This window comes from Panthera leo, chromosome C1, assembly GCF_018350215.1.
Source record: "Panthera leo isolate Ple1 chromosome C1, P.leo_Ple1_pat1.1, whole genome shotgun sequence".
In the NCBI taxonomy this organism is placed as follows: domain Eukaryota; kingdom Metazoa; phylum Chordata; class Mammalia; order Carnivora; family Felidae; genus Panthera; species Panthera leo.
Window position 1 is genome coordinate 20,338,574 of NC_056686.1, and position 14,362 is coordinate 20,352,935.

At 51.4% G+C, this 14,362-nt stretch overlaps 1 protein-coding gene across 1 annotated transcript; it reads left to right on the top strand.

The window, feature by feature from the left end:
• The first annotated feature begins 1,650 nt into the window (after nucleotides 1-1,650).
• Nucleotides 1,651-13,396, top strand: TMEM222 (transmembrane protein 222). The gene is made up of 6 exons (XM_042952927.1): nucleotides 1,651-1,905; nucleotides 7,767-7,851; nucleotides 9,085-9,116; nucleotides 10,857-10,953; nucleotides 11,038-11,168; nucleotides 12,311-13,396. Exons 1-6 carry the CDS (start codon nucleotides 1,712-1,714, stop codon nucleotides 12,396-12,398), a joined length of 627 nt encoding a protein of 208 aa, XP_042808861.1. The 5' UTR covers nucleotides 1,651-1,711; the 3' UTR covers nucleotides 12,399-13,396.
• Nucleotides 13,397-14,362: the final 966 nt, after the last annotated feature.

Consider the following 14,362-nt stretch of genomic DNA (forward strand, 5'->3'; position numbering starts at 1 on the left):
ATATGTACAATAAATGATTAAAGGGCACCCACCATCACTGACGGAGGAATGTATAAGGCAAAGACCTTCCTCGGAGCTTATAATCCAGAAGAGATTAGCTATAATGACTGAATCAAGAAGTAGTGTAACTTATTCATTCAACAAACATATACTGCACACTGAATCTATTCCAAACTCTGTGCTAGATGCTGGTTGCTGTTCTTCAAGGATCACACACTACACGTGGATCATGGGAGAAGCACAAACCCACTCAAAATGTTTTTACTAGGTTAGAATCATCATCAGCTGTGATCTCTGTAAGGCCTTTTTTTGTTAATTTATTTTTTAAATGTGTGTGTTTATTTATTTAAAAAGTGCAAGTGAGGGAGGGGTAGACAGAGGGAAAGGGGATCCCAAGCAGGCTCCAGGAGGCTCAATATCACAAATCACGAGATCATGACCTGAGGGGAAACCAAGTCTGATATTTAACCGACTGAGCCACCCAGGCGCCCCTGTAAGGCCTTTATAAAACACCCATTCAATCATTAAATCAATAAACATCTAGTGGACATCTGTACTAGAAACTCTATTAGCTCATTGAAATCAGGACCTTAGAGTTCCATGAGACATAACCCCCAAAATGTATTAGAATATTAGCTGTTAGAAACAGGAAGGATAGCAGGCTTTTTATAGATCAGCATTGAGGGGGGGTAATTCAATGGAAGAAAAATACATTCCCAAAAAGGCATAGCTCCCGCTTTTCTGATTTTGTCCCTACTTCCCTCTAGCATGATTTTTAGCTGCTGCCTTTCTTCTTGACCCTACATTTCCCCTTCCCATCCCAGCAGATTCCGTTTTCTTTGGCTATCTTGGCATCTTTAAAAAGCCCAATGTATCCATGATTTAAGCCTATCTTCTTTATATTGGTGTGTGATCTCAGACAATTGGTTAACTTCCCTAAGCCTCAGTTTTCCATTTGCACAATGAAGGGATTGGATCAAATCTAAGGTTTGTGATTTGTTCCAGCCAAGGTGATATTCACACTCCTGCACACTGCGCTCTGCAAAGCCTTTTTCTTTCTTTGCACGGCTGCACGCATCCCTGCACCCCCACCCCCGTGCCACCTGGCAAACATCAAGACAGCTCCCAATATCTCCCGGCAAGTCTCCCCTGCTTATACACACACCACGCACAGCGTTTTAGTCTGTCCTTCCTCTACCCTACCACTACCTCATCAGAGACCACAATGAAAAGGACATGGGAGATAGCCTTGAGTTTGAGTCGTGGCCACTCACCTCACCTCACCTCATGAGCCTCAGTTTCTCACTTGTAACCTGAGGGAAATAACCCAAATTCGCATGTTTGACCAGTTTATGGGGATTAAAAACAAAACATTTGTATGTCAAGTGCTTGGCACCTAGGAAGTGTTCAATAAATAGTGACTATATCACACCTCCTGGGAGGCCTCAGCGTACTGAATTATGAATTCCTTGTTCAGTCTCTCGCGCTAGACTCCGCGCTGCCTGAGGGCATCCCTTCCGCAGCCGTGCAGTGTAGGCGCAAACACTCCGGGCTGACGGGCGCCGAGACCGGGAGTCAGGCGGGCCCGGCCCGGAGGGATACGGTTCCAATTCCCCGGGGGAAGGCGAAGCCAGCGGACCTCACCTGCCGGAAGTGACGCCACGGGGCGAGCGGCGCCGGAGTAGGGGCCTGCCGGAGCGGGGCGCGCAGCATGGCGGAAGCGGAAGGGAGTTCGCCGCTCCTGTTGCGGCCGCCGCCACCCCCGCCCGGGATGGCGGAAGTGGAGGTTCCGACGGCGGCCGAGACGGACAAGAAGCAGTTCAGCGGCTCGGGCAGCAGCGCCATGGACGTGGACCGGAGCCGCTTCCCCTACTGCGTGGTGTGGACGCCCATCCCGGTGCTCACGTGAGTCTCCCCCGGCGGCCACCCGGGGACGCGGAGTGTCGGGCGGCCCCAGGCCAGCCTCCGGTTCCGACGCCCTGCAAGCCCTTCTCTAGGGTCCGGCCCGCACTCCTCGCCCCCTGCGCGGAGCCAGTTTCTGCTGACGGATGGGACACGCTCCTCGCCCTCGTTACACCTGGTCTAGTCAGGGAGAGAGGCAATTGTAGACTGGCGGGAAAGGTTCCGTGGCTGGGAAGCTCGACCTGTGGGCGTGCAGAAGAGGGGCCCCTTACCTGGTCTGAGGAGACATCTCCATTCATTCACTGCTTTGTTCATTCATTGAGCAAATGCTTGCTGATCACTTCCTGTACGCAAGAAGACGGAGTCCCGAGGCGAGAGTGGGAGTGTGGTTGGGACCACACCGCTTCTTGGGATGTCAACATTGAAAAGGCCCCCAGAGATCTGGGAGTCCAGCCCTTTGTCTCAAAGATGATGAGCCTGGAGATCACATACCATTTCGGTTCTAAGGCGAGTTTAGGTCCCAGAGTGTCTGCCTCTCAAAGCAGTGTTCCTTCTGTGGCCTCGTTTTTTGTCAGGAGAGAGAGCAGGTGCTCCTGTAGTTCTGCCGCCTGTTTTAGCGGGGGAGCTTCTGGGGTGGGGGGGGAGCTGGCTTGCTGTCCTATTTCAGCCTTGACAACTGATGAAAACCACACAAAACCTCACAGTTTCTCTGAATTTCACAGTCACTTTCTAAGGTGGGAATTTCTCTGATGAAGAAGCTGGGCTTCCTCTGCACCGTTAAAGGTCTGGATCAGGTTCACATGCCAGTAAGCAAGGGCATCCCAAACTCAATCTTCTGACTCCACAACATGCTCTCTTTTGACTACTTCCCCTCACCTGATGAGGAAAAATTTGTTCCCTCCATCATAAAGAGCCAAGTGGTGGTGTGGAGAAGGGATGGTTTTTTGGCTTTATACGTTGCTGATCCAAAAATGACTTTAATTTCTGTATCACGTTAAAATGCTTCACTTGCTTTGTGTTTTCAACTGCTTATGCATTTGTTTAAAGCATCCAAGTCTGAATCCTTTAAAAATAAAAATTTTAAGAAAGAGTGTTCATTTATTCATTGAGTGTGCTTGTAACACATTTGCTCAGTGACCCCTTTGTGCCTAGAGTAGTTCTGAGTGATAAAGATTTGAAGAGACAAAGCAGATATGGTGCTTGCTGTCATAGAGTTTAAATCATGGTGGAAGGAGATAGACAGTAAACAATAAGCTAATAAGAGAACTTCTGATAACAATTAGTGCTATGAAGAAAATAAAATGGCAACATGAGAATAACTGGAAGAGATAGGGAATATATTGGTTTTGCTAAAAACCTGTCTTGGTTTTGTTTGTTGTTTTTTAATTTTTTTTTTTTTTTTTTTTTTTTTTTGGTGTTTATTTTTGAGAGAGAGACAGAGTGCGAGCAGGGGAAGGGGCAGAGAGAGAGGGAGACAGAATCTGAAGCAGGTTCCAGGCTGAGCTGTCAGCACGGAGCCTGATGTGGGGCTTGAACCCATGAACTGCGAGATCATGACCCGAGCCAAAGTCGAATGCTCAACCAACTGAGCCACCCAGGCATCCCCTGAAACCCATCTTGTTTTCTTAAGATCTCTTTGGCTTTTCTCGGTTCTCAGAAACACATTCATAGAGTCCTCTGCTCTTCAGAGAACTGATAGCAACATAAGGTGGAGGCACCATGATCCCCAGTCATCTCGGCTAGAAGCAGCTCACACCCCCTTTTTATTCACATCTGTATGCATGCGTTCATAAGATAAATAAGCCATAGTTTCCCTGTCAAACCTCCAGCAGGAGGGGGAGAGAGAGATGACCTAACGATTGTAGTGCATTGTGATGATTGCTGACCTAGAGTGCAGAGCTAGGAATAGATGTGGCACAAGGAACCGTCATGTGTCTTTGGAAGAGGGATCAGAAAGGAGGCAACTGAATCCAAAGATTTGTCCACCCCCTCAGAGATGTTGACAATTCTGCCTGAAAAGCCAGATGATAGCTGCTGCTACTAATAAAAGCAGCTAAGATTGGATACGAACTCTGTTCTCGGCTCTTTTCTAAACATTTTATATTCATTATCTCGTTCAGTCCTTACATCAACCTAATGAAAATAGATACTGTCATCCCCGTTTTATAGATGAGGAAATAAAGGCTTAGAAGCTAGTATGGGGCTTTTTCCACTGAGACAGTCTACCTTACCAGGTAGAACCCTCTAGGGTCAATACCTGATTCATCCTTCCCTCCCTCCCTCCCTCCCTCCTCCCTCCCTTCCTTCCTTCCTTCCTTCCTTCCTTCCTTCCTTCCTTCCTTCCTTCCTTCCATGAATAGTATTGAGGGTCTATTATGTACTAGGTCTAAGTAGACAGTAGTCCATAAAGCCACCTTGGAGCTTGCCTTCATGGAGCTTCCAGACAGACAACTACTTGGAGAGTTGTTGTCTCCAGCCTCTACTCTGATTTGTGACACAGCTGTGGTATGTGGGGTACTGGTCAAACCAGATGAAAGGAATTGGCCGAAAGAATTAGGCGGGTGAGATCAGGGTCTGAGAAGCCAGAGGAGCTACTTTCCCGGAATTCTCAGTGTCCATCCTGTGGCCACTGTGGCTGTTCAGCAACTTACTCTATGCCAGTCTGGCCAATTAGATAGCAAGTGTTTATCATAAACACCTCATGGTAACAACATTGAGCAACTACCAAATGCAAGGAAGTGTGTCAAGCACTTTGCAAACATAGCCCATTTAATCCTCACAACAATTGGCCCACATTGAGGTAATTATTCCTCTCCACCTCTCACTGACGAAGTTGGGAATGAGTAACTTGCCCAAAACAAAGACGCAACCCAGCTCTGCCGTCAGAGCCTGACTCCACTCTTAAATGCAGGACATTGATTTATTCATCATTTATCAGTCAATGAATTCATAGCTCCAGCTGCGTGCCAGGCACTGCTCTGGGGACCATAGTAAATAAGAAAATCCCTGCTCTCTTGGAGCTTCTATACACGGGAGAGGCAGACAGTAACCATGTAAGCAAACAAGATGATTTCGGGTAGCAGCAGATCCTGTGAAGAAATTAAAGCAGAGGAATGAGATCTGGGGTGGTATATGGCTGTTCTAGAAGGCCTGGCCAGGGAAGCCCTCCCAAGTTGATAGTTAAGCTGAGGCCTAAATGATGAGAGGCAGCCAGCTGTGTGAAGATCTAGGGGAAGAGTGTTCCAGATGGAGGCAAATGCAAAAAGAGCATTGAGGTGGGAGGATTTGGTGTGTTTGAGGAACCAGAAGCAGACAGCAGCTAGAAAGAGGAGTGAGGTTATTTCAAGGGATAGGCAGGGCCAAACTGTCGGAAGGAGTCTTAAGTGCATGTTAAGTGTCATAGGAAGCCATGAACGGGTGTTAAGCAAGGGAATGATGGAACCTGAATTATGTTCTCAAAAGACCACTCTGGCCGCACCACCCTTTCAGATGCCTGGGCTGCAGACCTAGGAAGACCTCTGTCTCATCAGTCATAAAACCGCCCAGTGTGCCTTTTAAGGACCTTTTGAATCCATTTTTCTCACCACCCTACCAGCAATACTCTAGTTAGCATCTCATTTCTGGCCAATATTCCAGAACAGCCTCTGAACTGGCCACGCTTCTTCCCTCCACTCTCGTCCCCTCACGTTCTCCAGACACGTGCAGCACTTTGCTGCTTTGGAGTTTTGCTTTCGTCTGCCTGTTGACATCCTGTCGTTTCACAGGCCATGGTTAAAAGTGACGTGCTCCGTGAAGGTCTTTGCTAACTGCCCCAGCCCCTAATAATCGCTTCCCTCCAGGTTCGGCCTCCACCTCCCTAGCAAGGTGCAGCTTTGAACCCAGCACTTGGCCACTGGCCCTGTAACGAGTCCTTTGTTTTGTCCCCTGTGAGTCCTTAAACTGGATCAGTTGGTCCAGCACCCAGGTAGAGCCCGGAATACCATGGTTCTCACACTACAGACCGCTTAGGGGTTCCTGTATGTTTTGCATATTGGGGTCCAACTGAAATTTGGTTTTTAAAAAATTTGAACTTTAAAAGTTCCTGGAATATACCATGCTTTTATCCGTATCTTTTATCGTTCCACTTACTGTTACTTTCCGTAGAGCAGCCTTCCCTAAAACCTTACCCACCAATCCCCGCCCCAAACCTGCACACAGATTGGTTTAAATGCCCTCCACTTTTTTTAAAGCCTTTTTACTGAGATATACACCATAAAGGGGACAGATCTTAAGTACATGGCTCAATGATTTATACATGTACTTTTTTTTAAAGTTTATTTATTTAGAGAGAGAGTGAGTGAGTGTGTGTGTGTGTGTGTGTGTGTGTGTGTGTGAGTGAGCAGAGGAGGGGCAGAAAGATAATCCCAAACAGGCTCCACACTGTCAGCGCAGAGCCTGACACAGGGCTCAAACTCACAAACTGCTAGATCATGACCTGAGCCGAAACCAAGAATTAGACACCCAACTACCTGAGCCACTCAGGTGCCTCTTATACATGTACTTTTATGTAAGGTTTCTTTCACTGCCTAATGTCTTTGAGAATATGTGTTGTGTGTAAAAGTTTGTTCTTTTTTCATTGTTACATACTATTTCATTTTATGACTATATTCTAATTTACTTACTCCTTTTAGTATTGTTAGACATTGGATTATTTCTAGGTGTTTTTTTTTTTTGGTAATCAACTTTATTGGGGTGCCTGGGTGGGTTAGTCGGCTAAGCATCTCACTTTGGCTTGGGTCATGATTTCACGGTTCGTGGGTTCGAGCCCCTCATCAGGCTCTCTGCTGTCAGCAGAGTGCCTGCTTCAGACCCTCTGTCCCCCTCTGTCTCTGCCCCTGCCCCACTTGAGCTCTGTCTCTCTCAGAATAAATAAATAAACTAAAAAAAAAACAACTTTATTGGGGGGGGTATGGAGGGAGGCTGGTTAAACAGGTGATGGGGACTAAGGAGGGCACTTGTGATGAGCACTGGATGTTGTATGTAAGTGATGAATCACTGAATCTCGCTCCTGAAACTAACATTGCACTATATGTTAACTAGCTGGAATTTAAATGAAAACTGGGCGGGGGGGGGGAATCCATTTTATTGGGGTATAATGTATATACAATAAACTGCACACATTCTAAGTGTGCAGTTCAGTGACTTTTGACAAATGTTTCCAGCTATTTTGAATGAAGGTGCCATGAATGTTCATGCACACAGCATTGGTGGACATAAGGATTTGTTTCTGTTGGGTGTATGCTCTCAAGTGGGATTGTTGAGGGGCACCTGGGTGGCTCAGTTGGTTAAGCATCCGACTTTGGCTCAGGTCATGATCTCATGGTTCGTGAGTTCAAGCCTCACATCGGGCTCTGTGCTGACAGCTCAGAGCCTGGAGCCTGTTTCACATTGTGTCTCCCTCTCTCTCTGCCCCTCCCTGCTCATGCTCTGTCACTCTCTGTCTCTCAAAACAGGAATAAATGTTAAAAAAATTTTTTTTGAAGTGGGATTGCTGAGGCATATAGCCTAATTGCCAGTTTTTGAAGGCAGTAGAAACGCCCTCCAGCAACGGAGAAGAGCTCCGGTCACCCCCCACCCTCATCACACTCCACGTGATTGTCCTTTGGGTTCAGCCATTCCGTGGCGTGCAGTGGTGTTCCATTGTGCTGTTCATTTGTACTTGCCCCTCTTTTCTTGCTTCCCCAGTCCCCCCGGCCACCCTAATTGGCACTCACTGTATAAAATTATATTCACATATTCTCACACCGGATGGAGTGTCCCCAGTGTCTGTCTGACCAGCTGGAAAACCCCCTAAGCCCCGTACCTTCCCTGTCCTTTTTTCACAGGTGGTTTTTCCCCATCATCGGCCACATGGGCATCTGCACATCCACAGGAGTCATTCGGGACTTTGCAGGCCCCTACTTCGTCTCGGTGAGTTCCCACTCTGCCCACCTCTGGTGGGCTCCAAGGCTTAAGAGGAAGGATGGCCTGTCTTGCCTGAAGCAGCCTTCCAGTCTCCCCGAGGCCCAGGAGAATGCAGGCCCCATACAGTCCTGGCCCTGGCCCTCTGCTCTTCACCAGTGTTTGACCCCTTTCCCCCTTCTCTTGCCTCCAGGACAGGCCAGGAGGGCACTGTGGCCAGAAGGATTCTTAACTAACTGACCCAGTCCTTTGCTCACCCCTGGGGTACCAAGACATGGGTAGGGGTTAGAGGCAAGAGTGGAGAGTCAGATCATCCAGGAAGCACATCTCTGGACCTTCAGAAGGTGGGAGTCACAAGGTGGGGGCACAGGGGAGGCTGACATGGTTCCCCAGGTGTGGCCACGGAGAAGAGGAGGTGGGGCTTGTAGAGTGAACCCGCTGTGTTCTTAGGTCTGTTTCCTGGGGATGTGCCCAAGATGGGTACGGTGGGCTTCCTCCAGATGAGTGGGCAGCATCCTGCCTGTTGGCAGGTGGCAGCTTCATCTCCATTATGGGCTGGAATGAAGAGATGTGGTGGTACCAAGCTGTTTATATTAATAGTTGTCGTGATCATCTTAATATGACATAGGTCTTTTACCCGTATATTTTTATAGCGATTCATCTTTGACCAGCTCTGTCAGCTGGTCTTCCTGATTCTGAACCCAGCATCTGTCCCCGCAAAACTCCCGTACCCAGATCTTACGCGGCAGGTCCAGGACTTGAGTGAAACATGTCCCTCCTAGGAAGCCTCTCAGGCCCCCTCCCCAACCCCTAGTCGTGCTCTGAATGCAGGCAGGCTGCCACTGCGTGGGCCACCACCGTTGGGTCAGGAGCGCAGGGGGTGTTGTCATTTTTACCCCCGAGGGGACTGCCTCCCTGTGATCAGTCAGAGGTTGACCGGAGAACTTGGAGCAAATGAGGGCCAGAGAAGGAGAGAAAATTGCCTGGGAGCCGCACAGAGGGGCAGTTGTGGCGGCCACTCCGAGTCTCGGGTTTCTGTGCACTCCTGCCACAGCGCTGTCTTCTCACAGAGAAGCTGCTGCTGGCACCTCAGCTGCTGTGGCAGCCCCAGAGCAGAGCCCAGCCCCACTTCTGCCCGCCTGTCATACCCCCTCTTAGTCCCTGCACTTCCACCGCTGACCAGGTCTGTCTGCCAGGCTAGATGCGCGTTCTCCACTGACTTCTGCACTTTTCCCTCAACAGGAAGACAACATGGCCTTTGGGAAGCCTGCCAAGTAAGTGAAGAGCACCCGTGTGACTAGCCCTAGGGCCAGGCTCCTGCACGAAGCAGCAGGGCAGGCCTTCTGAGACACAACAGGAGCCAGCCCCCTGAGGAGGGGGCGAGGGGAAGGGTGGCCAGGCCCCACCAGAGCATACAGCCAGTGCCAAGCGTCTTCCTGCACCAGTCGCTGGCTGGGTCCTTTACCTACATTCTGCCTACACTCTGAGACTTTGTCTCAGCTCTGCTAGGTCATATTCAGCTCCACTGGAAGGATGAGGAAAGACAAAGGTCTAGTCAAGATTGCACAGGAAGTAACAGAGCTGAGACTCACACGCAGGTGTCTCATTCCAAAATCTAGATTCTTCTGCCCCTCAGGAGTGAACAAGCCATTTAAGGTATAAGGAGGCACTGTTTGGAATTCTGGTTACAGAAAATAAAAGTAGTCAGGTCCTCTAGGAGCTATTGCTATACTTTGCTTGGGATTTTGGGTCTTTGTCTTTTCTTTTCTTTTCTTTTCTTTTCTTTTCTTTTCTTTTCTTTTCCTCTTTCTTTTCTTTTCTTTTTCTCTTTCTTTTCTTTTCTTTTCTTTTCTTTTCTTTTCTTTTCTTTTCTTTTCTTTTCTTTTCTTAAGTATTCTAAGTAATCTCTACACCTAATTTGGGACTTGAACGCACAACCCCCAAGATCAAGAGTCACATGCTGCACCAGCTGAGCCAGTCAGGCGCCCCTTTATTTTCTCTGTCTTGGGGGCCCACCTCAGCTATGGGCCTAGTGACAGTGCCTCAGTCAGTATGCTCAGAACAGCCCCTATGGTCTGAGGCTGCCCCCGGTTGGTCAGGTCCCAGGGAGGAATTGGTATCCCACACAGCAGAGGCAGCCTGAAAGTGGCTCCCTGACCCCTGCTTACTTCCTCAGGCAGGTGGAAATGTTGGCCAGGGATCTCTGGGCTGTATGTCTGCTGCAAGGCTGCTTTTCGAGGTCAATTTTCAGGGTACCCGTTCCCAGACAGGAGCCTCCTAGCAGCCCCAGTCCATGCCCTGCCTCTAGGCTCCTCCACCAAGCCATTCCCCACACAACCGCCAGAGGGCACCCTGCCCTCCCAGCACTTCCTGACCTGAGACCCTCTGGGCACTCCCTTGCTTGGAACTGCTGGTCTCAGCTTGAGGTCTGTGAGCTTTCAGCTCCTCAGGCTCTTCTCCCCCTCACCCCCGTCGGGCATTTGGGGGAGGGAGGGACTAGGAGAATGCTGCTTGCGAATAAACTCAGGGTGACATTCACGTCCCCCACGACATGGCCCCACCTGCATCTCCCAACTCACCTTCTAACGTCCCATCGCTCTGTTTCTTCCTGTGAGTCCCCTAGCAGTGCCCAGCCACTTAATTCCTGGTGCACCCCGCACAGTCTTGTGCCTCTCCCTCTGTTCAAGCTCCTTCCTCTGGCCAGCATGCTCATTTCCTCTTTTGTGCGTGGCTAACCCCTCTTCCTTCAAACTAGACTCAGATGTCACCCCAGAAGCCTCTCATACCCCCCACATCAGCTAGTCCGTATCTTCCCCAGGATCCACATGGTACTGGGCATGTCACACTGGGTTACAGTTGTCCACCGTGTGGCTCTTTCCCTGGACTCGCCTCACCCCTACAGCCTCAGCACCCAGCTCAGGGCCCTGCACGGAGCAGGCGTCAGGGAACATCTGTGAAGCTGAGTGACCGTAAAAGAGGTGAGCCAGTGCCCAGAACTCCCTCTCTCTTCCCAGGTACTGGAAGTTGGACCCCGCTCAGGTCTACGCCAGTGGGCCCAACGCATGGGACACCGCCGTGCACGACGCCTCTGAGGAGTACAAGCACCGCATGGTAGGTGAGCTGCTCCTCAGAGCGGGAGCCAGGGTGGCAAGGCCCCCACAGTCCAGCCTGACCCAGCCCTTCCTGCGTCTCTAGCACAGTCTCTGCTGTGACAACTGCCACTCACATGTGGCGTTGGCCTTGAACCTGATGCGCTATAACAACAGCACCAACTGGAATATGGTGACGCTCTGCTTCTTCTGCCTGCTCTATGGGAAGTACGTCAGGTGAGCTGTCCACCTACCGCTCACCCCTGGGGCTGCTCTCTCCTGAGGATCCCAGCAGGGCCATTGTGGAGTCCTGTAGCCAACAGGGACAAAGCAGATGCTGGTTGGAGCCATGAAATTTCTAGAGCGACTAGCTGAGTTCCTGGTGGAGAGGAAGGTGACTCTGCTGAAGTTCACCTCCACCTGGGTCCCACCCGTGACATCTCAGACACCTGCCTTGGCCTCTCTAAGCTGTAACCCCCCTTGATAAAATGGAGATCATGATTCTGGCTCCTGGGAGAGGCTGTGAGTCCACAGAGCCTGCTGAGGTCAGGTGAACAGGTAGACCCTCAAAGGAGGGTGTGGTAACTGCCCCAAGGATCCCTTCCCCCCATCCCTCAGCAGAGGCAGGGTTCTGGGCAGGTGGGCCTCGGTGGTGGCCTGGGAGGACCTTTGAAACCAGAGCCTGACAACCTGTAAGGTCAAAGGCAATTTTCCAATTCACAGGTAAAGGGAGCTCAGAGAAGTTGAGCGACTCACCCACTTGGGAGGCAGCACTCACCTGGGCTCACCTGGCCACCTCTCTGAGCTTTCCTGTAGTTGCACTCATCATTAAGAGCTTCTAAAAAGGAGACACTTAGGGGTCTTTTTTTTTTTTTTTTTTTAAGTCCAAAAGTCTTTTAGAGGCTCCTTGAGAAGACCATAACTGTGGTCACACAGAGACTGAGGCAGAGCCCTGACTCCCAATCCCTCAGCTCCAGCCACAACATTATGCTAACTCTTGCCAATCCCTTCCCTCCCAGTGGGCCTCGTTCTGAGGGCTGTGGGCAGAGGGCAGCCTGGCTTCCACGCTGAGACTGAAGGCCTCCCTAGAGAGGGGTGATTGTGGATGGAGCAGTGAGGCCCAGAGGTGGTAGACACGCCTGCCCAGTGAGGTGTCAGGTGTCCGCCAGGAACCTGGAACAGCCCCCGCATAGGACTGTGATTGGTGGTCCTGTGTAGTCAGTGCCGAGCTGGGCTGGCCCCATTCCCTTACCTGACCAAATTTGGGGGTTAAGTCGTGGTTCCAGGAGCTTCCTTAGCGGGAGCAGCCCCGGACAGGGCTCTGTGAAGTGCTCCCACTCATTGGGCCCTTCCCATCCTGACTCCCCTCTCTTCGTCAGTGTCGGGGCCTTCGTGAAGACCTGGCTGCCCTTCGTCCTCCTCCTGGGCATCATCCTAACTGTCAGCCTCGTCTTTAACCTTCGGTGATGGCTGCCTCATGGCCTGAACCCACCACACTCCTGAGGAGGCAGTCGCCACCCCTTTTGGTTCCAGATTCTTTCTCACCCCAAAAGGCAGGGATGGGTTTGCTGGTTTTGACCCAGGGGTCTGGGCTGGATGGGATGGAATAAGGGCTGAAGATGAGCATGGGGCGGGGGTGTTTGTTGTGTCTCACTGGTCACTAAGAAGCTCCCTGTCCCCTCCTTCCCAGGCTTGTGACCCCCGCCCTTGAGGCACCCTCTTTGTTCATCTGTTGGAAAAGCCTTAGCTTCCCTCTGTAGCGTTGCTCCTGCCACTGCCTGCGGGGCTCCCTCTGCCTCAGCCCAGTGCCCGGTGGGGAGGGGAGCACATTTGGACCACCGGACAAGGCAGCACAAGGGGCCAGAGCTGGATTTGGAGCACATCTGCCTGCCAGGACTCTGGTCCCAGGGTGGGTGGAGGACACCGAGAAACCTTCATAAGCTAAGCTGCTCTGGGACCTTGACTACTAGCCTCTAGAACTGTCTAGTAGGGCTGGATGGGCCCCCAATCAGTTGTCTGCCAGAAGCTGCACCAGGGGCAGGTTGTGCCCTGTCTCCTGGTGTCCTCCAGCCCCTGCAGCCCCTGCTTCCTACTCTCCCTGGGCTTCCCGGCACTTGAGCCCATCTCCCCCTGCAGTTTGGGGCCTGGGCTCCCCCAGCCTTCCTGGACAGGTAGCGTGATGCTGACATGTCCAGAGCGACCCCCTGTAGCCCAGAGCAATGTAAACAGAACTGGGCTCCAGCCCCAGGTATGGGCCTCGCATCGGTGAGGGCACCCCGTGCATCCAGGATGTGGGGAGCCGTCAGAGCAGCCAGTGCCATCAGGGAGCGGGAGGGGAGCCGTGTCCTCCCACCTGCCATAGCTTCCCTTATCTTCAAGCTGTAGAAAGGGCACGTGCTGCCCCTCACTCCCGCTCCGTGGATTCCTTGTGCAGGGCTCCCTGGGCAGGGCAATAAACAGTTTGACTCCAGACTCCAAGGTGTCTTGTCCTTGTTTTCTCCCTTCAGTGGTCTCTTGCCCCTTCAGCTCCTTTCTCCCTGCTGTCCTGCCCCCTGGAGAGCCGTCTGGTTGGCAGGGCCGTGGTGGAGTCCTCGTCCAGTGCTTACCTCATGCAGAGCTGGCAGGCATGTCCGCCTCCCTCCAGTACCCCCGGCCCTTGCCCGGGGCTGTGGGAGCTCTGCACCCTCCCGTGTCCACCATCCGTGGGCTTTCTCCTCAATGCAGATGAGTACTGATTGGCAGGTGGGGCTGTGCAGACCAGCGCCCTGGGCAACCAGGGGTACACAGTTTGGGAATCACCCCAGCCTTGGCCCCTACCTTAGCCATCGGTCATGTCGCCGAGTTCCTCGTGCTGACCCCCAGCGATCAGGTCACCGCCCTGCCCCATGGCACCCCACTTCTCAGGGCCCTCCAGGACCCTGCTCTCCAGCACGATGGCAGCATTTCTGTTGCTTTGCTTTCCTCCTGTTGAAGTTACGGCCCTCCTTGCCAAGGCTTGGCTTAAAAGCCACTTCCTTAGTGACGTCTTTCCTAACTTGCTCTATGGCATCTATCATTTTAGTTGAACTAGCCAAGGATTTGGTCTCTGAATCCTGAGGGCCCTTTGTGTTCATCTTGAGGATGACCTTGAGGGCAGCTCTAGCTGCTGGCCCTCAGGGCCCTGGAGGCCTCTGTCAACTCATCCCTGACCCTGCAGGGCTGGGGTTTCTCCAGGGCAAGACAGAGCCACTCCCTCCCCACTTGAGAGCAATTGCATTTTCAAAACTCCATTTTGCATGTTGGGATCCATCTGCGAGTTGGGGGGGGGGAGTTCCTGTACAGAGGACAACCACAGCAAAACAGAAAAAAGTTGTAAGGCCTGCTCCAGCCCAGCAGAACTTTAAATTAGCCTTGGGAAAACAGGATATAAAGGGGCCATAAAAATCACCAAT

Coding starts and splice junctions, on each gene's coding strand:
- TMEM222 (XM_042952927.1), top strand. CDS start 1,712: ATGGCGGAAGCGGAAGGGAGTTCGCCGCTCCTGTTGCGGCCGCCGCCA. Junction 1,906..7,766: donor ACGCCCATCCCGGTGCTCAC/GTGAGTCTCCCC, acceptor CTTTTTTCACAG/GTGGTTTTTCCCCATCATCG. Junction 9,117..10,856: donor GCCTTTGGGAAGCCTGCCAA/GTAAGTGAAGAG, acceptor CTCTCTTCCCAG/GTACTGGAAGTTGGACCCCG.